The sequence below is a fragment of the Panulirus ornatus genome, chromosome 1 (genome assembly GCF_036320965.1).
Source record: "Panulirus ornatus isolate Po-2019 chromosome 1, ASM3632096v1, whole genome shotgun sequence".
Lineage (NCBI taxonomy): Eukaryota > Metazoa > Arthropoda > Malacostraca > Decapoda > Palinuridae > Panulirus > Panulirus ornatus.
In genome coordinates, this window is record NC_092224.1 from 23,915,368 (window position 1) to 23,941,848 (window position 26,481).

A 26,481-nucleotide genomic window follows, 5' to 3' on the forward strand; every position below is an offset into this window, starting at 1 on the left:
TCTTTGAACGTACTTCGGATACTTAATATGGATGGGATCATCTTGGAGAACAAGAAAGAAATAAAAGGAACGGGATTATTCGTCTGTGGCGTCAGAGGGTAATCTCCAGGAAACAGAACAATAAAGAAGGAAAATTACCCAGTGGTGTAACCGAAGCGAAGGGTCATGAGCCGGCTGACGCTGTGTGTGGCGGCCACTGGCTGCCGGCTCTGGTGTCGTGGCCACAGGCTACCGACCGCAAGGTGGCAGGGGAAGAGTACAGCGTGTTGGCAAGGGTTATGTGTGTGAGTGTGCGGAATCATATCAAGTTTAGATGAAGGTCGGGGTCAATGTTTGGACGAAATATGTTAGGATCAGATGTGTGAATAGTGACTGCTGTAAGGTAGGTGTACATACATGGATGGTGAAGGCCTGGTGACACGTGTATGTGGAGATGCAGAGGGGACATCCATGTGAAGGGCAGGACAATGTTAGGGGACAGGTGTCTGCAGGAGGGTTAAGAGCATCCGACGATTACATACGGACGGATCATGACAGACCACATGTAAGAGGCATGAAAGGCAAACGCCACGTGGACCTAGACGCCATCTACGTGAGGTGCTGTTAACTAACATTACATTTCGTTCACTACAGCAACTCTAAGGGCGTGACATGCATCACAAGTTGGGTCAGGGTCCATATATATATATATATATATATATATATATATATATATATATATATATATATATATATATATATATATATATATATATATTTATTTCATAATATTCGCCATTTCCCGCGTTAGCAAGGTAGTGTTAAGAACAGAGGCCTGGGCCTCAGAGGGAATATCCTCACCTGGCCCCCTCTCTGTTCCTTCTTTTTGGGGAAAAAAAAAAAAAAAAAAAAAAATATATATATATATATATATATATATATATATATATATATATATATATATATATATATATATATATATATATATATATATATATATATTTCTTTCTTTCAAACTATTCGCCATTTCCCCCATTAGCAAGGTAGAGTTAAGAACAGAGGACTGGGTTCTGAGGGAATATCCTCACCTGGCCCCCTTCTCTGTTCCTTCTTTTGGAAAACTAAAAAAAAAAACAAGAGGGGAGGATTTCCAGCCCCCTGCTCCCTCCCCTTTTAGTCGCCTTCTACGACAAGCGAGGAATACGTGGGAAGTCTTCTTTCTCCCCTATCCCCAAGGATAATATATATATATATATATATATATATATATATATATATATATATATATATATATATATATATATATATATATATATATATATATATATATATATATATATATATATATATATATGTGTACGTGTAGGAAGAGAGGAAAGTGATTGGTTCTCAGTGAATGTAGGTTTGCGGCAGGGGTGTGTGATGTCTCCATGGTTGTTTAATTTGTTTATGGATGGGGTTGTTAGGGAGGTAAATGCAAGAGTCCTGGAAAGAGGGGCAAGTATGAAGTCTGTTGGGGATGAGAGAGCTTGGGAAGTGAGTCAGTTGTTGTTCGCTGATGATACAGCGCTGGTGGCTGATTCATGTGAGAAACTGCAGAAGCTGGTGACTGAGTTTGGTAAAGTGTGTGGAAGAAGAAAGTTAAGAGTAAATGTGAATAAGAGCAAGGTTATTAGGTACAGTAGGGTTGAGGGTCAAGTCAATTGGGAGGTGAGTTTGAATGGAGAAAAACTGGAGGAAGTGAAGTGTTTTAGATATCTGGGAGTGGATCTGTCAGCGGATGGAACCATGGAAGCGGAAGTGGATCATAGGGTGGGGGAGGGGGCGAAAATTTTGGGAGCCTTGAAAAATGTGTGGAAGTCGAGAACATTATCTCGGAAAGCAAAAATGGGTATGTTTGAAGGAATAGTGGTTCCAACAATGTTGTATGGTTGCGAGGCGTGGGCTATGGATAGAGTTGTGCGCAGGAGGATGGATGTGCTGGAAATGAGATGTTTGAGGACAATGTGTGGTGTGAGGTGGTTTGATCGAGTAAGTAACGTAAGGGTAAGAGAGATGTGTGGAAATAAAAAGAGCGTGGTTGAGAGAGCAGAAGAGGGTGTTTTGAAATGGTTTGGGCACATGGAGAGAATGAGTGAGGAAAGATTGACCAAGAGGATATATGTGTCGGAGGTGGAGGGAACGAGGAGAAGAGGGAGACCAAATTGGAGGTGGAAAGATGGAGTGAAAAAGATTTTGTGTGATCGGGGCCTGAACATGCAGGAGGGTGAAAGGAGGGCAAGGAATAGAGTGAATTGGAGCGTATATATATATATGCAACGATGTGGTATACTGGAGTTGGTGTGCTTTCGGTGGATTGAACCAGGGCGTGTGAGGTGTCTGGGGTGGGCCGTTTAAGGTTTTGTGGGGCCTGGATGTGGAGAGGGAGCTCTGGTTTTGGTGCATTATACATGACAGCTGGAGACTGAGTGTGAACGAATGTGGCCTTTGTTGTCTTTTCCTAGTGCTACCTCGTATGCGTGTGGGGTGAAGGGGTTGTCATTTGTTGCGTGGCGGGGTGGTAGTGGAAATGAGTGGGGGCAGCAGGTGTGAATTATGTGCATGTGTTTATGTGTATATGTCTGTGTATGTATATATATGTATACGTTGAAATGTATAGGTATGTATATGTGCATGTGTGGACGTGTATGTATATACATGTGTGTGTGGGTGGGTTGGGCCATTCTTTCGTCTGTTTCCTTGCGCTACCTCGCTAACGCGGGAGACAGTGACAGAGTATAATATAATAATAAAATATATATATATATATTGGATGTGGAAAGATGGAGTGAAAAAGATTTTGTTTGATCGGGGCCTGAACATGCAGGAGGGTGAAAGGAGGGCAAGGAATAGAGTGAATTGGAGCGATGTGGTATACCGGGGTTGACGTGCTGTCAGTGGATTGAATCAGGGCATGTGAAGCGTCTGGGGTAAACCATGGAAAGCTGTGTAGGTATGTATATTTGCGTGTGTGGACGTATGTATATACATGTGTATGGGGGTGGGTTGGGCCATTTCTTTCGTCTGTTTCCTTGCGCTACCTCGCAAACGCGGGAGACAGCGGCAAAAAAAAAAAAAAAAAAAAAAATATATATATATATATATATATATATATATATATATATATATATATATATATATATATATATATATATATATATGGAGAGAATAGTGGTATTTGAGGCAAGCTATAGGAAGAGGTGATTGAGAGCCATTTGGGTTTAATGCAAATAATATAGAATTGATCAAATTGAAGAAAAGACCATCAGGGTTAGGGGCATCTGGTACGTAGTGACATTCCTCCATAGAGGACACGCGTACACTAGAGACTCTGGGAAATTCCCCACTGTACTGGTGGAGAGTGTTGGTACGGACGTCAAGATGACAACAGTAAAGACAGGTCACATTCACTTAGATAAGCTGGGGCAGCGAGCATTATGCGAGCACCACGTATTATGATGTAATACATCCTGTTACTGTCAGGGAAACCGGTGCGAAGCTAACCAAGCCCCAGATAGTTTCCTAGTGTGTGTAATAACGATATAATAGGAAACTTTATACAAAGACCCCCTGCCCATGGGAGATGGTGTGTAAACAAAGCAGAAGTTATAGATGATACCGTATTTCCCTATCACGACGGCCTGTGTACCGTGGTCAGTGTCCGGACACAGACACCGTATCGTAAAGTGTAACACAGAGATGACTCAGGTTTACACCCCTTCTGGTTCTGGTCACCGGTGGAGGCTGGCCAGCGCCAGGCCTCCTGGTCTCCTCCTCTGTCTCACCTTATTTATCAGTGTGAGTGACTGATGAAGGATCATTCGTGATGAGAGAGGAACCGTGAAGTAATAAGTTGGCTGCTGGCGTGTGATATGGTGATGGTTAATCTTACTTCCCTCATCACGAAGTGCATCTGGGGCCCTCAATGTCCTGACCAATCAGGTCACACTCATCCCCCTCAGGTTAGTACGATACGATGATTATTATTTTTTTTTGATAGGATGGATAAAGGGAGAGGACAAGATTTAGGACAGGAAGGAATGTTCTGAAATGGAAGAGTGGACTGAGGTGCACAAAGGTGTATACTGCGGGTGTAAGTGGGTACATAGCGTATGTTTGATGCCTTATTTACACACCCCGGCAGACTAGGCTGTGTATGTAGTTTCGTTGCTTCTTTGTGACTTGAGAAAAGAAACTAGCTAATCTAAGCTAGAGACTGTTCATCGGGTATATTGATGGATGGCAGAGGCTTCTATTCTTGCTTTGAGGCTTCAACGAACCAAGGGTATTCTATGTATGTACTGCTATAGAAGTCTGAGATATATCTTTATTTCTATCATCGTTGTCTTCAAGTCTATCCTGTACATTTTGGGCTGCATCTCTTAGATATGAACTGGCTGCTTCCAGTCTTTAAGTGTTCGTGTTGTTCTACGATGTTTTCACTGTACCGGTATATATATTTTTTTTTCATTTGTAACGAATGGTAGAGCCTTATATTGTGTCCCCTCTAATTTCAGCATGCAAGTGGGGAGGAACGTTGGTAAAGGAGAGTGGGTTAGGACAGGCACGACCATAGTAGTCACCACAGTTGTAAGACTTGGTTCTTTGAGAGGTGTCAGAATCTGAACAGATTCGGCAGGTCTACTTTTCCTCGTCCGGATTTCTTGTTGATATGATTTGTGGACTGTTAGTCCACACTTTGTCAAAGGCTTTGCTTATACCTCTTTGTATAACTGGGCAATTTTTTCTGTGTCCTCTTGATTTTTTTTTCCTTTCTTTTTTCTGCTAAAATCGTAATAGTTAAGATTTTAAAAGTGTTATGGTCATACTGATCCATGAGCTGGGGCCAGTGTTATGGTCATACTGATCCCTGAGCTGGGGCCAGTGTTATGGCCATACTGATCCCTGAGCTGGGGCCAGTGTTATGGCCATACTGATCCCTGAGCTGCGTCAGTGTTATGGCCATACTGACCCCTGAGCTGGGGCCAGTGTTATGGCCATACTGATCCCTGAGCTGCGCCAGTGTTATGGCCATACTGATCCCTGAGCTGCGTCAGTGTTATGGCCATACTGACCCCTGAGCTGGGGCCAGTGTTATGGCCATACTGATCCCTGAGCTGCGTCAGTGTTATGGCCATACTGACCCCTGAGCTGGGGCCAGTGTTATGGCCATACTGACCCCTGAGCTGCGCCAGTGTTATGGCCATACTGACCCCTTTTTACTGGGGCCAGTGTTATGGCCATACTGATCACTGAGCTGGGGCCAGTGTTATGGCCGTGCTTTATCCTGTAGTTGGCAATGAGTAACATCCGGTAGGTGAGTAACCTCTCTAACCTCTCCAGCTCCTCCCATGACCCCACCTGGCTTGCTCGAGACATTAGGCTTTGTGTGTGTGTGTGTGTGTGTGTGTGTGTGTGTGTGTGTGTGTGTGTGTGCTGTGGGAAGAAAATCTTACAAGAGTGTTGCCCCGTCTTTTAGATGTGTATATATGTACCACATTTTTAGTCTTATGGCACACACATGAGGCTAGGATATTTAACACTGGTGCCAGCTCGGGGGTCAGTATGGTCATGACACTTGGTGCCAGCCCGGGGGTCAGTATGGTCATGACACTTGGTGCCAGTCCGGGGGTCAGTATGGTCATAACACTGGTGCCAGCTCGTGTGTCAGTATTTGCGTATATCACTGTGACGTGGTACTCGAGCCTTCACTTCCTCAGTGCTTGGCTCTTTACTTCGGCCGCCATGGTTCCCCACCATTCTACATCGTCCTTTATGGTGATCATGTGAACCCGTGACTCTCCACCTCTATCTCTCTCTCACTCTCTCTGGTGGACAGGCCAATACCTGGCATAGAAGTTCATCCAGCGGCGCTGCCTTAACGTACTAAGTTATCGTACAGAGGGCAGGCTCCAGCCACGGCCTGTGGGGCGGACTTCCCAAGAAACAGGTTGTCAAGTGGGAATCTTTTGGTTGCTCTAACTTTCACAGGATGTTCTAGTTTCGTTAGCATTGCTCTGCTCGACCAGGATTGGGTGATGTACACTCACCATGAGTCGTCACACACGGTCCCGTCCGAGTTAACAGTCCTGAACGCGGTCCCAGGTGTTCATTCTCCCCTCTGGACTAGTAAATAAATGATATCGGTCTCAGGATGATATGTTATGGGGGAAACCAGGCATCCGCTTGAGCACAACGGTGGGCGAGATGGAGAGCCTAGCACTGAGGGAGTGAAGGCTCGGATACCTCTTCACATGAGCCCTGAGGGATCTCAGATGATAAAAGTAGAGTCTTGTATGCCATTAATGGCTCTCCTGTCTTATGCTAAACGTCCTCCACCTACCATACCCAAACTACCATGGCATACCCCTCACTACTAGAGCCTAGCCTCAACTAACTCGTCCCGCAGCAGCAGCAGGTGTTGAGTGGTTGCAGAGGCTAGCCGGGGATTTTGATGACTAATGTGGATGTGGATATGAGTCTAGTTCCATGGTGGAAAACTAGATAGATTAGGAAGGGCAATCATTGGTGAATTTGCGAAGACCGGAAGTTTAGATATTCTTGTGGTGAGGTGTAGGAAGTCTTCAGCCTATATGATGATTGTACAGATGATATTTGCAGGATTAGATAGATTACCTTCCTGCTTATTTCGTCATTCACTGACAATAAGAAGCGCGGTGAACTGAACAGTCTGGAAGGGCTTGAGGCCTAGTGGGATAGGAAAGTGATGGGTCAGGGTTGGAAGCAAGGCTGATGTGCCTGACTATAGTCTTGACTTGGATGATGGTGACGTGGTTGGGTATGATACATCTCTGGCGATTCTCACTGCGTCGTGGAGGGATGGGTAATCGGGAGATATATCGTCAACGATGACCCCAGAGTTAGAGTCGTCAACGTGTTACGCTGCACAAGCATCTCACACATTACTGGATACCAGGGACCCCCCTCAAGTTTCATCTGCAACTCGCCTCCTGTTCACTTATATTTACATATCCAGACGCTCAAGTCTGCCTAGTAATTGTAATATCTTACCCAAGTTATTGCAGGTGGTGCGGTGAATTGAATCGGAATAGAGGTGAGCCTTTCCCCAGTAAGAACTCACATACACGACTTTACAGTCAGCTCAGCTGTCTCTAGAGGTCCCTTGTCTCTGGATTCATCCAATATGCTGAGACGTCATTTTCATGAGTACAGGAACCAGTCTTGCAAACGGTTAACTATGGTTTCGCTTAGACTTACTCTAAGATATGCTTGTCTTAACGTCCTGTCTCGTGTAACATAGTTACATTGTGCTGAAATCTTTTACGGCGTTGATTAGTCTCTGTCCGATTCTCGTCGCCTACCACGTGCGGTGTGTGCCACTCCTTCATTAGCTGGAACACGAGCTCTCCAAACATGCGTCATGCCTGGTTCCTGTCCTTATCCGGATCCAGCTCCTCCTACTCTGTACTAGTGGTCTACTGGTCACCTCTGTAAGAAGAGCAGGCTACTGAGGTAGAAGAACAAATGGAAACTATTCCCTGTTATGAACAACCATTAAACCAGGAATCTTACATAACACGCACCATAAACATTAAGTATCCATGACTTCATAACTGTGGCAACAGCAGTCAGCACAGTGGAACTCCCCACAAAATTCCCGACTCCCTCCCTGGTGATGCCACGTTTCACCAGCTGATGAAAATCACATCACTGACCTCTACCCAAGGATAATCGGGAATATGTCTTTCAAAACTTTATGTAGAGAGGCTTTATACTAAGAATGCATTCACGTAAGAATAAAGATGTTGCATTACATTTGTCCAATATTGAATATTTATTTGTTTAGCGGCAATTAGCGCTGTCCCGCCCAGCCTTTGCCTCAAATACCACCTCCAGAACTGTTTCTCATATAAAGCATTTTTAAATGAAAAACAAATGTGGTATTACAGATACTTGTTCATCAAGAGAAATCTTAGAACATTTCTGGGGAGAGTACATTTCCGTGACTGCGTACTGTAGGAACTGTGGTCATAGAAACACAGTTGGCTGTATGAGAAGAAACCATGTTTAATAAGACATGAGAATGCTTTCTTAATGTCTTGATGATCACGAAAATACGTCAAACATTATGATATAAAAAAAATGATCAGGAATATGTCTTTCAAAGTTTTATTAATACCGAAAAGAAGCACAGGTATGTCAGGATAGTTCCACCAGTGAAGTAACCAGCTCGGCGCCCGACACCACTGTCACACCAGCCAGTCTTTCCCTGACTGGTCTCGTGTGAATAGGTGTTGCTCCTCTGGCCAGAGTGTGAACCAGTTTATAGTGAAATTCATGCGTCATTTTCCTAAGTTAACCGGATCATATTGATCGTTATGGTGCTTCAGGTATGTAGAAATGTTGGCAACGATCATGGTGATGTAATTTCACAAAATGCAGTTTGTTAAGAAAAAGTCTCGATTGTAGTTTGAATTTACATGAAATGATCATGATTAACACGTTAAGCAAGACGGTGCATGAGTGTGATGGTCTAACCTCTAACCTGACATGATCATATCCAAGGGTCGGATGGTCATGTTCCATGGTATTAGATATTACCCAGGGGTGAGGGTGAGGAAGTGTCATTATAGCATAGAGGACGAGTCCACAGCCACATCCAAGAACGCTTGAGGCAGACTGCCTCACTGGACAATACTAGGACCATAGTGATGTCACTGGTGGTGCTGCTTGTGGTAGATGCATCGTGTGAGTGACTTTCGTGTGTGCCAAGATTAGTGTTGCATCTAAGCTCGAATACAAGTTTGTGATACATGTTTGGCGAGTATGTTAAGCTTTATGGCTCAGATGCTCTTAAGAAGCCAATAGACAGCACATTCATCAACTAATATTTCTCAATAGAGCTGTCATATATATTATATATATATATATATATATATATATATATATATATATATATATATATATATATATATATGATATATATGACAGCTCTATTGAGAAATATTAGTTGAGGGTGAAAGGAGGGTGAAAGGAGGGCAAGGAATAGAGTGAATTGGAGCGATGTGGTATACCGGGGTTGACGTGCTGTCAGTGGATTGAATCAAGGCATGTGAAGCGTCTGGGGTAAACCATGGAAAGCTGTGTAGGTATGTATATTTGCGTGTGTGGACGTATGTATATACATGTGTATGGGGGGGGGGTTGGGCCATTTCTTTCGTCTGTTTCCTTGCGCTACCTCGCAAACGCGGGAGACAGCGACAAAGTATAAAATATATATATATATATATATATATATATATATATATATATATATATATATATATATATATATATATATATATATATTCCTATGAGTCCACGGGGAAAATGAAACACGATAAGTTCCCAAGTGCACTTTCTTGTAAAAATAATCACATCATCAGGGGAGACACAAGAGAGAAGTATAACAGTCAGTTGATATACAACGAAGAGACGTAGCTAGGACGCCATTTGCTAAACATGCGATTGTCTAAGACAGACAACTAGCGTATCATAAATTCATCATTTTACAAATTTTATCAACAATAAAGTTATCTAATTTGTATAGACCATCACTAATATTAAGATTATGATTCTTTGTGTATTTGATAACAGAAGATTCAATGATATTTCTTGTGGTAATAGAGGTAGAGTTAATAACTGAGATGGCATTACTCCAGTCAGTACAGTGATCACAGTTTTTAACGTGATTAAACAAGGCATTTGATTCTTGTCCCGTTCTTATACTATAATGATGTTGCTTAAGTCTAACAGACAGATCCTTACCAGTCTGCCCAACATAAAACTTATCACAATTTTTGCATGGCACTTTATAGATTCACCCAGAAGAATTTTCTGGTGAATTCCTGATTAAGATATTCTTTATAGGATTATTGTTGCTGAAGGCAATATTTACATTAAAAGATTTAAGCAACATGGGAAGTAAAGTAAAATCATTATTAAGATGGAGAACTAAAAGATTCTTGGTGTCAATTGGAGGTTTGGGCTCAGCTGTATAAAATTATTTCTGTGCTAACTTAAGGGATTTATCAAAGTACCCTAGATCTTTCATTGATAAATCTGGTAGAAACATCCTGGTTCGAAGTCAACCTTTAGAAGATCGACTTTGATGTCATTCCTCACAGCGTTCGTTTTTTTTTAATGTGTTAAGGTACTTTTTGAGTCTTTCTTTGGGTTAGCTTGAAATCTGTTATTTTCTGGAATCTTTCTGTGAGGTCTCACATTGCTCTGAGTAGTCATTTCGATCAAGTATGACGTAAATGTTTGATTTGTCTGCACGTCTAACAAAGATCCTCTCCTTATTAAGCATTTGTTTCGCCGCTGCCGTATCATGAACATATTATCTGGACAAGAAGGTGAATTGTTTACAAATATCATCAACAATAAAGTTATTCAATTTGTATAGACCATCACTAATATTAAGATTATAATTGTGTATTTGATAAGATTCAATGATATTTCTCGTGATAATAGAGATGGCATTACTCCAGTCAGCACAATGATCATAGTTTTTAATGTGATTAAACAAGACATTTGCTTCTTGTCCCCTTCTTATACTATACTTATGTTGCTCAAGTCTAACAGAAAGATCCTTACCAGTCTGCCCAACATAAAACTTACTACAATATCTACATGACACTGCACAGATGGACCCAGGAGAATTTTCAGGTGAATTCCTGCTTAAGATATTCTTTATAGTATTATTGTTACTGAAGGCAACATTTACATAATGATAATGATGATAATAATAATTTTACTTTACTTCCCATGTTGCTTAAATCGTATAATGTAAATGGCGTCCTAGCTACGTCTCTTCGTTGTATATCAACTGACCGTTATATTTTTCTCTTGTGTCTCCAGATCCATAAATGCTACATACAAATCCATCTTTTTTTCTAAGTATTTCTCAGTTATTTTTCAAAGCAAACACCTGATCCACACATCCACACATTTAGACGACTAAAAGGGGAGGGAGCGGGGGCTGGAAATCCTCCCCTCTCATTTTCAATTTCCCAAAAGAAGAAACAGAGAAGGGGGCCAAGTGAGGATATTCCCTCAAAGGCTCAGTCCTTTGTTCTTAACGCTACCTCGCTAACGCGGGAAATGGCGAATAGTATAATATATATATATATATATATATATATATATATATATATATATATATATATATATTTTATTTATTTATATTTATTATACTTTGTCGCTGTCTCCCGCGTTTGCGAGGTAGCGCAAGGAAACAGACGAAAGAAATGGCCCCCCCCCCATACACATGTATATACATACGTCCACACACGCAAATATACATACTTACACAGCTTTCCATGGTTTACCCCAGACGCTTCACATGCCTTGATTCAATCCACTGACAGCACGTCAACCCCGGTATACCACATCGCTCCAATTCACTCTATTCCTTGCCCTCCTTTCACCCTCCTGCATGTTCAGGCCCCGATCACACAAAATCTTTTTCACTCCATCTTTCCACCTCCAATTTGGTCTCCCTCTTCTCCTAGTTCCCTCCACCTCCGACACATATATCCTCTTGGTCAATCTATCCTCACTCATTCTCTCCATGTGCCCAAACCACTTCAAAACACCCTCTTCTGCTCTCTCAACCACGCTCTTTTTATTTCCACACATCTCTCTTACCCTTACGTTACTCACTCGATCAAACCACCTCACACCACACATTGTCCTCAAACATCTCATTTCCAGCACATCCATCCTCCTGCGCACAACTCTATCCATAGCCCACGCCTCGCAACCATACAACATTGTTGGAACCACTATTCCTTCAAACATACCCATTTTCGCTTTCCGAGATAATGTTCTTGACTTCCACACATTCTTCAATCCCCCCAGAATTTTCGCCCCCTCCCCCACCCTATGATCCACTTCCGCTTCCATGGTTCCATCCGCTGCCAGATCCACTCCCAGATATCTAAAACACTTCACTTCCTCCAGTTTTTCTCCATTCAAACTCACCTCCCAATTGACTTGACCCTCAACCCTACTGTACCTAATAACCTTGCTCTTATTCACATTTACTCAACTTTCTTCCTCCACACACTTTACCAAACTCAGTCACCAGCTTCTGCAGTTTCTCACATGAATCAGCCACCAGCGCTGTATCATCAGCGAACAACAACTGACTCACTTCCCAAGCTCTCTCATCCCCAACAGACTTCATACTTGCCCCTCTTTCCAAAACTCTTGCATTTACCTCCCTAACAACCCCATCCATAAACAAATTAAACAACCATGGAGACATCACACACCCCTGCCGCAAACCTACATTCACTGAGAACCAATCACTTTCCTCTCTTCCTACCCGTACACATGCCTTACATCTCGATAAAAACTTTTCACTGCTTCTATATATATATATATATATATATATATATATATATATATATATATATATATATATATATATACATATATTTATATATATTATCCCTGGGGATAGGGGAGAAAGAATACTTCCCACGTATTCCCTGCGTGTCGTAGAAGGCGACTAAAAGGGGAGGGAGCGGGAGGCTGGAGATCCTCCCCTCTCTTTTTTTTTCCAAGGGAAGAAGCAGAGAAGGGGGCCGGGTGAGGATGTTCCCTCAAAGGCCCAGTCCTCATCCTCTGTTCTTAGCGCTACCTCGCTGATGTGGGAAATGGCGATTAGTATAAAAAAAAATGTATATATATATATATATATATATATATATATATATATATATATATATATATATGTATAGAGAGAGAGAGAGAGAGAGAGAGAGAGAGAGAGAGAGAGAGAGACACTTAACATGTTCTGGACACTTGAAAAAGATGACGAGTTACTTGTGAGTGACGCAGATTCGAACCCAAGCCTACCGCGTGCAGGCCGGTACGCTAACAAACGGACCACGAGATGACAGAAAATTTAATCAGTGAATGATCCATGAGATTTCACGTCACATCACGTTACCCAAGAGGCTGAAAATACAGTAAGCCCGCGCCCGCACGGATCGTATCTTTAATATGTACTGGACAAGTGGAATAGCCAAATCCTCTGTCATCCACCCCATGTGCCCAGTATATGTAGAAGATATACAAACTTTACCGTAGTGTGGGAGGACTGATTGAATGCCGGCTACAGCCGGGCGCACGCAGCCTCTCTTGTGCCTGTTGGCTCACGTGATGTGACATGATCTCATGAACCACTGGTAAAAGCCTACAAGGCGAAGCTTTTGTTGCCTTGTGATCCACTGGCTAGCGCACCGGCCGTGCCTCACGGTAGGACTGGGTTCGATTCGTCAACGCCCAGAGCTAATTCTTTTATCAGAGAGAGAGAGAGAGAGAGAGAGAGAGAGAGAGAGAGAGAGAGAGAATATCATTACAAAATGATTTGTTATACTCCTGCAGAGAGTCACCTGCAGCCCTGGCCTTAGGCGCCCCACTCCCTTGCTGTTGCTGCTGCTGCTGCTGGTCCAGCTGGCCGCCACACAGAGTAAGTACACTTGTCACCTTCACCAGTGACGTGTGGTGCGGGACGAGTTAAGGCTAGGCTATGATAGGGACGGGTAGGTGGTGGTAGTTTGGGAACTACACTGTGGTAGGGAGGGGTAGGTGGTGGTAGTTTGGGAACTACACTATGGTAGGGAGGGGTAGGTGGTGGTAGTTTGGGAACTACACTATGGTAGGGAGGGGTTGGTGGTGGTAGTTTGGGAACTACACTATGGTAGGGAGGGGTAGGTGGTGGTAGTTTGGGAACTACACTTTGGTAGGGAGGGCTAGGTGGTGGTAGTTTGGGAACTACACTATGGTAGGGAGGGGTAGGTGGTGGTAGTTTGGGAACTACACTATGGTAGGGACGGGCTAGGTGGTGGTAGTTTGGGAACTACATTATCACGTGTAAAGTAATCCATATGCTCAACTCCCCTAATCTGACCTCAAAACCTGATCCACTAACCCTATGCCTCAGTGTCGATTCTTTTTCCCCTTTTCTATAGATATTATTCCGTTCTCTGCTCCTGATAACTGGTCTCTCATGTGCCCCTGCCACTGCCTCACATGATGATTACTGTGTAGCCCTTTACAGTTGAAGGGTGGTTCGCTATGCCGTCTGCTTCTCTCCCTAGCTCCAAAGGAATACAAAGGAGTGCAAAAACAATCAAACAGCGAAAGTCCACTGGGTCCCTTCAAGGGTGTTTGTGATAGGAGAAAGAGATCTTAAGCTCACAGATCAGTGTTGTAAGAGTCGAGAGACAAACTTATTCAAAATAGAAAAACATTGTAAACTCCTCAATTAGCTAAGGACAAGGCAGACGTAAGTAATGTCAGTCGTGGACTGGAAGCGATACGATTTTCAAGTTTATTCTTAAACTTAGTGGTATTACTTATAACCACTCTAGATCATTTTAAATATCAACAATCCTGTTGAAGAAAAAGTAATTTGCCTCATCCTCACTAGTATATAACCATTACTGCAAATGAAATCAGACATCTATCCCTATGTAGCTTGTTTGAACGAAGTTGTCGAGGCCTTTTCTGATTTTGAATACCCTCTTAACCTTCTCTTTTTTTCTTTTAACTGAATAGATTTAAGTCGTTTGGGAATCATCTTGGTTGTTCGTCTCTATACTTTCTCTGTTCTGTCTATGTCTTTCCTCAAGTGGGATGACCAAAAGTGTTCACAATATTCGAGATGAAGACGCCCCAATGACTTGTAAAGAGTGAGGATAGTTTCCTTTGCTTTAAATTCGATAACCTTACCTATAAATCAAAGAACTTTGGTCGCGATTTCAGTTGGTGTGCACTGTTTACTTGGCTTCAAGCCACCGGAGATTATTATATCCAAGTGTTTTTTCCTCCTTTACTTTCCGCAGTTCCAGTAGGTTCATGCTGTAGCTTGACTTGTCATTTTCACTACCGGTATGCATCACTGCACTTATCGACATTAGAATTCATTTGCCCCAGAGAGCCCAATACATCAGTTTATCTGTGTCCTTTTGTAGCTACAAACATTTACATTATTTGATTTATTTCCCAACTTAGTACTTCTGTGAATTTCGAAAACTTACAGTGCATTTAGGCACTATCAAGCAGATTTAGGTAAAACCCACGACCCTAGCTAAAGGAATGGATTCTCCTCGCTTAGACACTAGTATATCAAAATCTCCCGCAAAGATCGATTTATTTTCTTTGATAACTTCTGCTGTCTGATCTTAAAGTCTTTCGTCTATGTATCTTTGGTGGTAGTGGTGGTGGTGCTGGGGGGGTGTAAACTAATCTTCCTGTTATTTTCTTACGAAACATATACTTGTTTCTACAAATTTGCAATCGATTTTATCGATAGATACAACATTTTTTCAGCACAATATTGAGATGAGCTTTAACAAAGATCAAGACACCACCGCTTGATTCATGTCCCCAATCACTGTTAAATGTAGTGTACCCAGAAATGGAGTACTCGGTGAGGAAATATTTTCAACATGGAACCAAGATTCTGAAATCCAATTCTGTTATGATTAACTTTCAATACAGTTGTCTCTATCTTTATTTACTTTTCACCTGACAATATTTGAACTCTTTACATTCTCATTTATTCCCTGAGTATTACGACCTCCCCATGTTATACGGAAGGTATTCCACTCTTTCGAAAACTCATAAATGATTCTTATCTACTTTTTTTTTTCACTTTAGCCGTCTTTCTGTTTCACCCTCCTCGTGACTGGAGCCTTTGACATATTTTTCTTTTTTTCTTTACTAACTTCTGCTCACCTTGTCCAAGCTCAGAGGAAGGTTTCGTAACGTTTCGTCCACATAGGTTCAGCAAATCAAATCTAACATCAGGAACATCAATAGCTGAGGCTTATGGAAGTTAATGATCTAAGTAGTGGAAGATTTGACTTGGGATTCAGCTTGTGTGTATCATTATACTGACCAATTGCTTTGGTATACCAGGCGGAAAAGGCTGGCCCTGGGTTGAGGGTGGATGTAAGTAAATTAAGAGGTAGTCATCTACCTGATTCTCCCCACATTACTGGCAAGAAAGTTAACAGTGTAGTAATAATACAAACCATAATTTATCAACCTTAAAATCTTAGTACAAACTTTTTGTCCCGACAGATGCACAGTGCTCCTACCAGTGTACCCCACTGTCACAGTGTCCTGACCTTGCACAACTAATTAAGAACCCCACGAGGGAGAACATCCTTTACCTTCGGCAGAGGACATGCTCCAAAGGAGATGACCCCTTAGTAAGTTACCCACATCTACTGTTGTTATGAATACGCCATGACAATTGTTGATTCTCTCGACTCATGAGTGAGACATTTTTCCCTACAACAGAGACATTTTTCCCTACAACAGGTCTGTTGCCCCCAAACTACTGTGGCATCTTCCTCCAGTCTATTGCCCAAAGACTGTGGTCAAGGTTCTCAGCTTGAGATGATCTTCGGGGGAACACAGGCACCAATATACAGTCATCCCTGGATTGCTGCGTTAGGATACTTAGGTAAGCTGAACATATTACTTGCCTACGACATGGAGACTAGTAATGATAGGGATGACAACTGTATATCTGTAATTGACATTTAACATTGTAGCTTATGATAGAACATAGGCTGTGGCTCACCATCAACCTGCAGTGTCTGAGTGGACTAAATACACTCAAGTGCTACTGACTGTTTACATAAACCTAATGGTCTACTCTTTACTTGCTGAGAGGTTTGTAGCCTACATAAAGCTATAACACTCATAGTCGGACAATTGTTAAAGCGAGGTTAGGTTAGGTTCGTCGTGAGAGCTACTTTTATTATGAAAGTTTCTTGTCCTGCAGATCCCCGTTCGTCGGGCATGCAGTTCCTGTGTGCCGGATCTGTCATCAACGAGAGATACGTGCTGACTGCTGCTTCATGTGTACGCCCTGCAAATACAGGGATAAGGAAACTGTAAGCAGGAACCTTGATACAGAAATCGGTGGTGCAAAAATAAATATCATTAATTTATTGATGGAAAAGAATGTATTGGGATTGAATTTTTCTAAATGAAAAGTTTATGCCAGATATTCGTAAAGTGTAAAAACATGTACATCAGACTTAAAGAAATCAAAAGACCGGAATAAGAGATGTTTAACATATTGTTGGAAATGTATTCTTAGTTCATTGCTGAATCATAACCCCATTTAATATGTTAACATACACCTGGATGTATTACAACTTTATCATTAAATCTTCAATCCTATAGTGATGTGATCCGCTTAGGAGACTGGGACTTGATCACTGAGGTCGACTGTGAGGTGTCCCTCCAAGGCTTTAAGAGCTGTGCTCCTCCAGCCCAGAACTTCACCTACGAGGAGCTGATTATTCACCCGAGCTATGATACTCGGGGGCTGAATTCCGATGACATTGCCCTCATCAGACTCAGCCGCCCGATAGACTTTTCTAGAAGTAAGTAAACTACTGCTTTTCTTTCGTTTTGGAACAATCAGAAATATCGTTTGCAGTGTCAGAAACTAAATAAAATCCAACTTGGTGTTATTTCAAAAGGACTGAGTCGTCCTTAGACCGTACTTTAGGGTCATGCTAATGGGACTAAGTTTAAATCAGATCATTTCACCAAGTCTTCTGAAAAGAAATGAAGTAGAATGTTGTTACGAACTCAATACTTATTCGAGCAAGGTCGACAGTAACACATACATGTTACAAATACTATACTGATCCTTGTCTTTGCAGGGACGTTAGATTTGTTATGTTGCACAACACAGGATAACACTATCTTAAAGTCATGGGATTAAATCAAACACCAGCATTAAAATTACTTATAATGAAAGAACTACTGTGTACAAAATAAGCACATAAATCAGGCATGAATCATTTACGTTAACACTGAACATGAGTTTAATATTGAACATGAATTTAACATTGAACATGAGTTAACATTCCAGTTAAGATTTTAAACCAGGAGATCTCTTTCCTTTATGACAGTTTCTTCGATAACATTACACTTTCGAAATTATGACAGGCAAAACAATGTAGAGTGTGTATCGCGCACTTCACTCGGGTAACGGGCTAATGACAGGGGGACACCACTTACCTCGCTGGGCTAAAGAGTGAGAAAACGAGGCTCAGCGGGTGTCGGGTATTTATTACAAGTATGAACGAGCGTCCGCCCTGTTACTACAACGTTACCCTTGATTGGCTATGGACCTAAGATCCAATTGTGATTGGTTGGAGGATCCTAGGTAAAGTCCGTCGCACACTCTGCGTAGTTCAACCTCCTTTGTTCTCTTGTTTACGACAGCAGCGATGACATACCCCGTACGCTGACTGACAATCTCACGCTTCTGATAAGGGTCCGGGTGCTCAAGGACAGGTCGCCATCTGGCTTCAAAACAAGATTATGAAGCCAAATGCTTGGCGTTAAGAGAAGCTTCGAGCCAGTCTCAGAGGAAGACCTTAATCCTCGTTCTGATAAGAAATAACAACACCACCATACACAAGGACACACACACACGGTTATATACACGAACATGTGGGCACACGCTCACACAGTTCGTAACAATGTCTATAAAGTTCACCATTCACTTCAGTACTTGTTAAGCCAATATTGCTCCAGCTTGTAGCAGACTGAAAGTGTTGAACATATTTCACCAGCCGCTTATTAAATCGCCAACATTCCCTCAACCTTTACTATTTACCTTTCTTATGCTTCCATTTCATTCAAGCATTCTTAAAAGAAAAAAAAAAAAAAGAATCGAGGTAGACTTCTTTTAAATGTACTGTCAACAAAATATTATTCTTACACACCGGACCAAGAATTTTAAAAACACACATGAGTCAAAGCGGATGTTGGTAACCTTGGCTTTTTGGTTGCCAGATACTCTGTAGACAGTATTTACCACAAGGTGTCTCTGTGTCTGAATGCACAATGTGTTACTAGCTAGGAATAGAGCAGTTAACGTTATATAATTATGTTTATAAGATAATCGAACTAATATCAAAAGCAGTTGCCATTGCCTTACGGTGTTGGCAACATTAAGACGTGAGTAAATGCTTCTCATTATAGTGGTGGAACAGACGTTATTAAACACCAGTTACGTCATGGACAAGCTGATAAAGTTCTAGCACAGTTAACGATACGCAGTAGAAGGGTCGCTTCTGGTATGGTGGCGGGCGCGTTAACTTAACACGTTTTTGATGCGCAAAGCGAGGTTAATATTTCGAGCACATGGAAGATGAAGCATGTATTACAACCGTAGTATAAAAACAGGAATTGCATTCATTAATTCAAACATTATGTTCAAATATCTTAACCTAATCTAACCTATGATAAGTAGATGGGTATGAAGTGTGACTCATTTTATTTGCTGTCATCATTTAGTGTAGGCACCCCCTACGCTAGTGACACAATTTAGCCCGTTATTCCTGAGTCAAGACCTGGCTGGCCGTGCCACTCTTATCCTCCCATGCCATCTTTACATTAGTAAGTACTCGTTTTCTATGAGATTGAGGTCTGATGATTTGGGAGGATGTGGCAAAAGCCTAACATGTCGGTGTTTCTGACACAAGCTCTTGACAACATTACGCGTGTGTATGGGAGCATTGTCTTGCAGGAGGCAGAATGGGGGTCCTTCAGGGTAGAGCAAGCCTTCCACTGTAGGAAGCAGGATCACCTCCAATATCTCGACATACCTCCACCCTGTATATCGACCCGGACCGACATGTGCCAGCTGCCGTACACCGCTTGCCTGAATCCATCCTAGTACACCAGCAGTGACTCTGCCGCTTCCCCGGGTTCCACCCACACGTCATAACTGGGAAAATGCATAGAAGGGATTGATGGAGATCACAATTATGTGTTACCATCTTGGTATTGACTATGTGGTATATGATTCCTCATGCGTGACATTACCTTGGATTTCCCTAACCAGTGCCAACTACAGATGCGGGACTTGTAACAAAAAGGTTCCACTGAATAATTAATACAGTATCCCCATATTACTTTAAAGAGGTAGATATCTCTGATACAGTGAGAGAGAGAGAGAGAGAGAGAGAGAGAGAGAGAGAGAGAGAGAGAGAGAGAGAGAGAGAGAGAGAGAGATTGTTACTGTTGGCTGCGCTTGCGCCAAACTCTTGTCGTGGTCATGTCATCATCGGTGGTGAGCGTCTGTCTTAGCGTTGCTAAACCAGCTGGCTGCTCTGCCTACTCTAACGCTTACTCCCGCCGTTGGCCATGTCTTACCGTTATCAGGTGTGGCTTCTTTGCGGGTATATGGGCATGGGGGGTCATTGCTCTGGCGTCTGTTTCTGATTGTTTGTGGCGTGCAGGCCAGTCCCAGTTCTTGTCGGAGACTGTTTTGGATGACCTGCTGTTGCTCTGCCCTGCGCAGGCGTTGTGCAGCGAGGCCGCCCGATTCCAAGCTGAGGCAAGGTCTCTCCTGCATCGTGGTGTCACTTTATCCTTAAAACTTCGGTGCGCTGGGAAACACCTAGCCGCCTAGCAGTCGCACCCTAGCTCAGGCCCTCTCATGAAGTGTTATGATTGCTGCGCTGGTCTTCATAATAACTAGCATAACTATGGCTGGAGTATGGCTGGCCTATTACAACACCTGCTGTTTGTTCTGAAGGTCTGCCCTTCGGTGATCGAAACTGGTCTGTTTGAAATAGAATCGTTACATTCTTTTAACGAACATCCTTCCTCTAGCGACGTCCTTTGCTACGGTGTTACATAACGCTGACGATGTTTTTGCTTTGTGAATTTTACTACCAGCTACCCCCGTCAAACCGCTGTTCTTATATACTGTTCTAGCATTAAAGAGATTGGCTCGTTTACTAACTCGCATATCTCCGGTAGCAGAGTTACCTATGTGTAATATAGTACAACTTTCCTACGTTTACAAATGTTTCCTATTCCTTTTGTGGTTCAGGTCTTGTACTTTCCCAGATAGTGGTTACTATCCCGAGTACATATACAGTTTCGTTGTATTTCATAGTTTTAGAAATTCCTATACGGCATAAGTTCCAGAGTGCTTGCCATCCCTACCCACTGTAGTGATCCAACGTACTACTCCGAATATAGTTATATAATGCTATGACTGTCAGATTTTAGACTTTTTAGACTATATTTCATGTAATCCTGATACTATTCTGTGGTTACTCCACATGATATAATGATTAACAGCACATTAGTTTTGCAGTGAATCATCACACAGTCAGAGGTACTGACCTTACCAATACATGACGTCAGTCTCGTTGTATTCTTGGCAAGAACCTTGGAACCCAGGGATGCACAATGATATTTCAGAGTGTTCACTCACCAAAAAGGGTATGGGTACTCTTGCCATGCTCTTTATTTCAAAACAGGAGGAAGCTTAGGTCTCTTTATGTATTGCTACGTCTTCCTTCCTGCTCTGGCAACATTACACATGACTGGGAAGCTACTGAGTACAATTGGAAAGAAGTGGAAACTGCCAGATACTTCTATATTCCATTCCTCTGCTATTAGTTGAAATCTATCCTGAGTTTGTTGGTTAAATGCACATGAATATTCATTATATGTTTATGTATGTCAAAAAGAATGCTTGATGAAAATAAGACGAATAAATATATGACAGCAAAATATTTGGAAAATCTGGCAAATATCTGAAACTAATTTCACAGCAAAAACATTGCATTAATATCTCTAACGCGTGATCATTGCATTTCATTCGCGTTTCTTGTGAAATCTCATTATGTGCACTACGTTTTATTCTCCATGACTGTCCATTGATGAATAGGATGTCCGCAACAGCCTTGTACAACTTCAGGACCGAGTAAGTTAGTTTCGAATTTAGACTCGTATCATTTAGATATTTACGATCGTTCATGATGTAAAGTACAGCAGTAAAAAGAAAATTAAACTTGCACTTTTCTGTCAGATTTGCTGCTGACAATATGATAATGTCTAGAGTTAACAGAATTGTACATACCCATTATTGCTTCCCTTAGCAAAATCAATTTCTAGAGTTAACAATTTTGCACGCCCATTATTGTTTCCCATGGCAAAATCAATAGATTTTCGGATGATAACTGTCACTTTCGCTTTTTTACCGTTTTCAATCATCATATAATATTCAAGTGGAAACATCCCTTTAGCTCTCCAAAGCTCTATTCTTACTTGATTAAGTGTGGTGCAAATACCTCTTCGAAAAAGTATTACCAAAGTTGTGAATCGTATTTGTTTGTCCAGTCTCATTAAACAGTTTTTGGTAGTTAGGTTGTATAGTGCAAGAAATACCGCAAATAGCGTATTGTACGATCCATACCGAAAAGAAAAAATAGGAAGCTTGCTCATACCTTTTGTCTGGCTGTACATAGTGTTATCTTTACCATCTCTGGGACAGTTGCAAGAGTCATAAGGAATCTTAAGGGGGAGCAGCTTGTGGTGGTATCATTTCCATTATTTTCGCCCTGTTGGTGCACTTGCTGGTGATGCAGTAACTGTGGTCCTGCTCAGACACATGAATTACACTGATGAATTTGATGAGTCATCTCAGAAATAAATGTTTCAACACAATAATCACCCATTTTCTTTATCCCTTGGCCTTGGATTGGTTAGTAACTCCAAACATGGCCTTTGTATATCTTGGTTTTGCTAACTTGATGAAGATTGTTGATGAGGTGCACGGGTTGTTAAGATCACGTCATAGGAATATTCAGGCGATTCTTGGATAGCCCTTGGAGTAAGTTATATTAGAGGAGTTCTGATATCATAACACTATCCAATGAACTCATTCTTCATATCAACGTTTTCAGTCCTCTTATATTATCTCACTTGTATCACTGCGCTATCGGCATTTCCCCAGCTCGTTTTAATTAGGTCCAGGTTCAGACCTGCCTGTCTCCATCCACCAAAACTGATATTCTTCACATCACCTTTGCTAACCGTGTCATTCCATGACCATCTTCATGTTGCAAGCTATTTCAGTCCGGCTGTTAAGAAAAAAAAATACTCAAGAGATATTGTAAGAAGCTTAATATTTCCGACTTTCTTCTAATCATTCGGTTATTTTTTGGTTGTTATCATCTGTAGTACTAACACCAGGCAGCGTCTCCCATCTTCAGCAGTTGATGAATTCATATCAGCTCTCCAGTCAGCTTTCCAAGTTACTCTAATGTTACTTTACATCAACTTGTCACCTTTACTCTCCTTAAACTCCACCGGCAATTGCTTGTATATTGTTACAGTTCATGTGACATATCTAACAACGTATCTAACAACGACGCAAACATTACTGCATCATTTGTTTGTATATCATCATACAACATACGATAGATACCTATTATATCATTGTCGTTGTTGTTAGATGGATAATAATATATGTCTTTTTTACGCTCCAGAGTGGATCCAGCCAGTGTGTCTGCCACCTCAAGGTCTAGACGTCCGCAAAGCAGCTGGCCAGAAGGAAGCACTGGTGGCTGGCTGGGGGCGCACGGAGAATGGGTCCTCTAGTAGGAAGCTGCTACAAGTTACGTTGCCATTCTTTGATGAAAGGCTGTGTAATGAAACCTACAGAGGGAACCTGATCGATGGACAGGTAAATAGTAATGATATATATATATATATATATATATATATATATATATATATATATATATATATATATATATATATATATATTTTTTTTTTTTTTTTTTTTTTTTTTTGCCGCTGTCTCCCGCGTTTGCGAGGTAGCGCAAGGAAACAGACGAGAGAAATGGCCCAACCCACTCCCATACACATGTATATACATACTCGTCCACACACGCAAATATACATACCTGCACAGCTTTCCATGGTTCACCCCAGACGCTTCACATGCCCTGATTCAGTCCACTGACAGCACGTCAACCCCGGTATACCACATCGATCCAATTCACTCTATTCCTTGCCCTCCTTTCACCCTCCTGCATGTTCAGGCCCCGATCACACAAAATCTTTTTCACTCCATCTTTCCACCTCCAATTTGGTCTCCCATTTCTCCTCGTTCCCTCCACCTCCGACACATATATCCTCTTGGTCAATCTTTCCTCACTCATTCTCTCCATGTGCCCAAACCATTTCAGAACACCCTCTTCTGCTCTCTCAACCACGCTCTTTTTATTTCCACACATCTCTCTTACCCTTACGTTACTTACTCGATCAAACCACCTCACACCACACATTGTCCTCAGACATCTCATTTCCAGCACATCCACCCTCCTGCGCACAACTCTATCCATAGCCCACGCCTCGCAACCATACAACATTGTTGGAACCACTATTCCTTCAAACATACCCATTTTTGCTTTCCGAGATAATGTTCTCGACTTCCACACATTCTTCAAGGCTCCCAGAATTTTCGCCCCCTCCCCCACCCTATGATCCACTTCCGCTTCCATGGTTCCATCCGCTGCCAGATCCACTCCCAGATATCTAAAACACTTCACTTCCTCCAGTTTTTCTCCATTCAAACTCACCTCCCAATTGACTTGACCCTCAACCCTACTGTACCTAATAACCTTGCTCTTATTCACATTTACCCTTAACTTTCTCCTTTCACACACTTTACCAAACTCAGTCACCAGCTTCTGCAGTTTCTCACATGAATCAGCCACCAGCGCTGTATCATCAGCGAACAACAACTGACTCACTTCCCAAGCTCTCTCATCCCCAACAGACTTCATACTTGCCCCTCTTTCCAAAACTCTTGCATTCACCTCCCTAACAACCCCATCCATAAACAAATTAAACAACCATGGAGACATCACACACCCCTGCCGCAAACCTACATTCACTGAGAACCAATCACTTTCCTCTCTTCCTACACGTACACATGCCTTACATCCTCGATAAAAACTTTTCACTGCTTCTAACAACTTGCCTCCCACACCATATATTCTTAATACCTTCCACAGAGCATCTCTATCAGCTCTATCATATGCCTTCTCCAGATCCATAAATGCTACATACAAATCCATTTGCTTTTCTAAGTATTTCTCACATACATTCTTCAAAGCAAACAACTGATCCACACATCCTCTACCACTTCTGAAACCACACTGCTCTTCCCCAATCTGATGCTCTGTCCATGCCTTCACTCTCTCAATCAGTACCCTCCCATAAATTATACCCTCTCAATCAATACCCTCCCATATAATTTACCAGGAATACTCAACAAACTTATACCTCTGTAATTTGAGCACTCACTCTTATCCCCTTTGCCTTTGTACAATGGCACTATGCACGCATTCCGCCAATCCTCAGGCACCTCACCATGAGTCATACATACATTAAATAACCTTACCAACCAGTCAACAATACAGTCACCCCCTTTTTTAATAAATTCCACTGCAGTACCATCCAAACCTGCTGCCTTGCCGGTTTTCATCTTCCGCAAAGCTTTTACTACCTCTTCTCTGTTTACCAAATTTCCCTAACCCTCTCACTTTGCACACCACCTCGACCAAAACACCCTATATCTGCCACTCTATCATCAAACACATTCAACAAACCTTCAAAATACTCACTCCATCTCCTTCTCACATCACCACAACTTGTTATCCCCTCCCCATTTGCGCCCTTCACTGAAGTTCCCATTTGCTCTCCTTGTCTTACGCACTTTATTTACCTCCTTCCAAAACATCTTTTTATTCTCCCTAAAATTTAATCATACTCTCTCTCCCCAACTCTCATTTGCCGTCTTTTTCACCTCTTTTTCAAAATTGGAAAGGATCACAATTTTGCGCGTGATCAAGATATTCCTATGAGTCCACGGGGAAAATGAAACACGATAAGTTCCCAGGTGCACTTTCGTGTAATAATCACATCATCAGGGGAGACACATGCCATCACTGCTTCCCTAAATACCTCCCATTCCTCACCCACTCCTCTCACTTCATTTGCTCTCACCTTTTGCCATTCTGCTCTCAATCTCTCCTGGTATTTCTTTACATAAGTCTCCTTTCCAAGCTCTCTTACTCTCCCCGACATTGTCTCCTCTATTTTGAAAACCTACAAGTCTTCATATTCGCCTTCACAAGATAGTGAACAGACATCCCACCAGCTGCCCCTCTCAGCACATTAACACCCAAGTCTCATACACACCTATCAGTTGATACGTAATCTAATAATGCCCTTTGACCATCTCACATACCCACATACATATACTTGCATATATCCCTCTTTTTAAACCAGGTATTCCCAATCACCTGTCTTTTTTTCAGCACACAAATCCACAACCTCTCCACCATTTCCATTCACAACGCTGAATACCTCGTGCACCAATAATACCCTCAACTGCCACATGACTCACCTTCGTATTGAAATCACCCATCTTTAATACCCTGTCTGTGCACCAAAACTGCTGCCACACTCATTTAGCTACTCTCAAAACACTTGCCTCTCATGATCATTCTTCTCATGACCAGGTGCGTAAGCTCCAACAATCACCCATCTCTCTCC

General features: G+C 42.0%; 1 protein-coding gene across 1 annotated transcript in view; it reads left to right on the forward strand.

The window, feature by feature from the left end:
- The first annotated feature begins 7,907 nt into the window (after positions 1-7,907).
- LOC139763854 (phenoloxidase-activating factor 1-like) overlaps positions 7,908-26,481 on the forward strand; it is a 22,299-nt gene continuing 3,725 nt past the window's right edge. Inside the window, exons 1-7 of the mRNA XM_071690240.1 lie at positions 7,908-8,390; positions 13,441-13,525; positions 16,147-16,277; positions 16,390-16,534; positions 16,859-16,970; positions 17,266-17,468; positions 23,400-23,596. Of these exons, the coding sequence (XP_071546341.1) occupies positions 8,379-8,390; positions 13,441-13,525; positions 16,147-16,277; positions 16,390-16,534; positions 16,859-16,970; positions 17,266-17,468; positions 23,400-23,596 (885 nt within the window). The 5' untranslated portion in view covers positions 7,908-8,378. The remainder of the gene's footprint in view (positions 8,391-13,440; positions 13,526-16,146; positions 16,278-16,389; positions 16,535-16,858; positions 16,971-17,265; positions 17,469-23,399; positions 23,597-26,481) is intronic.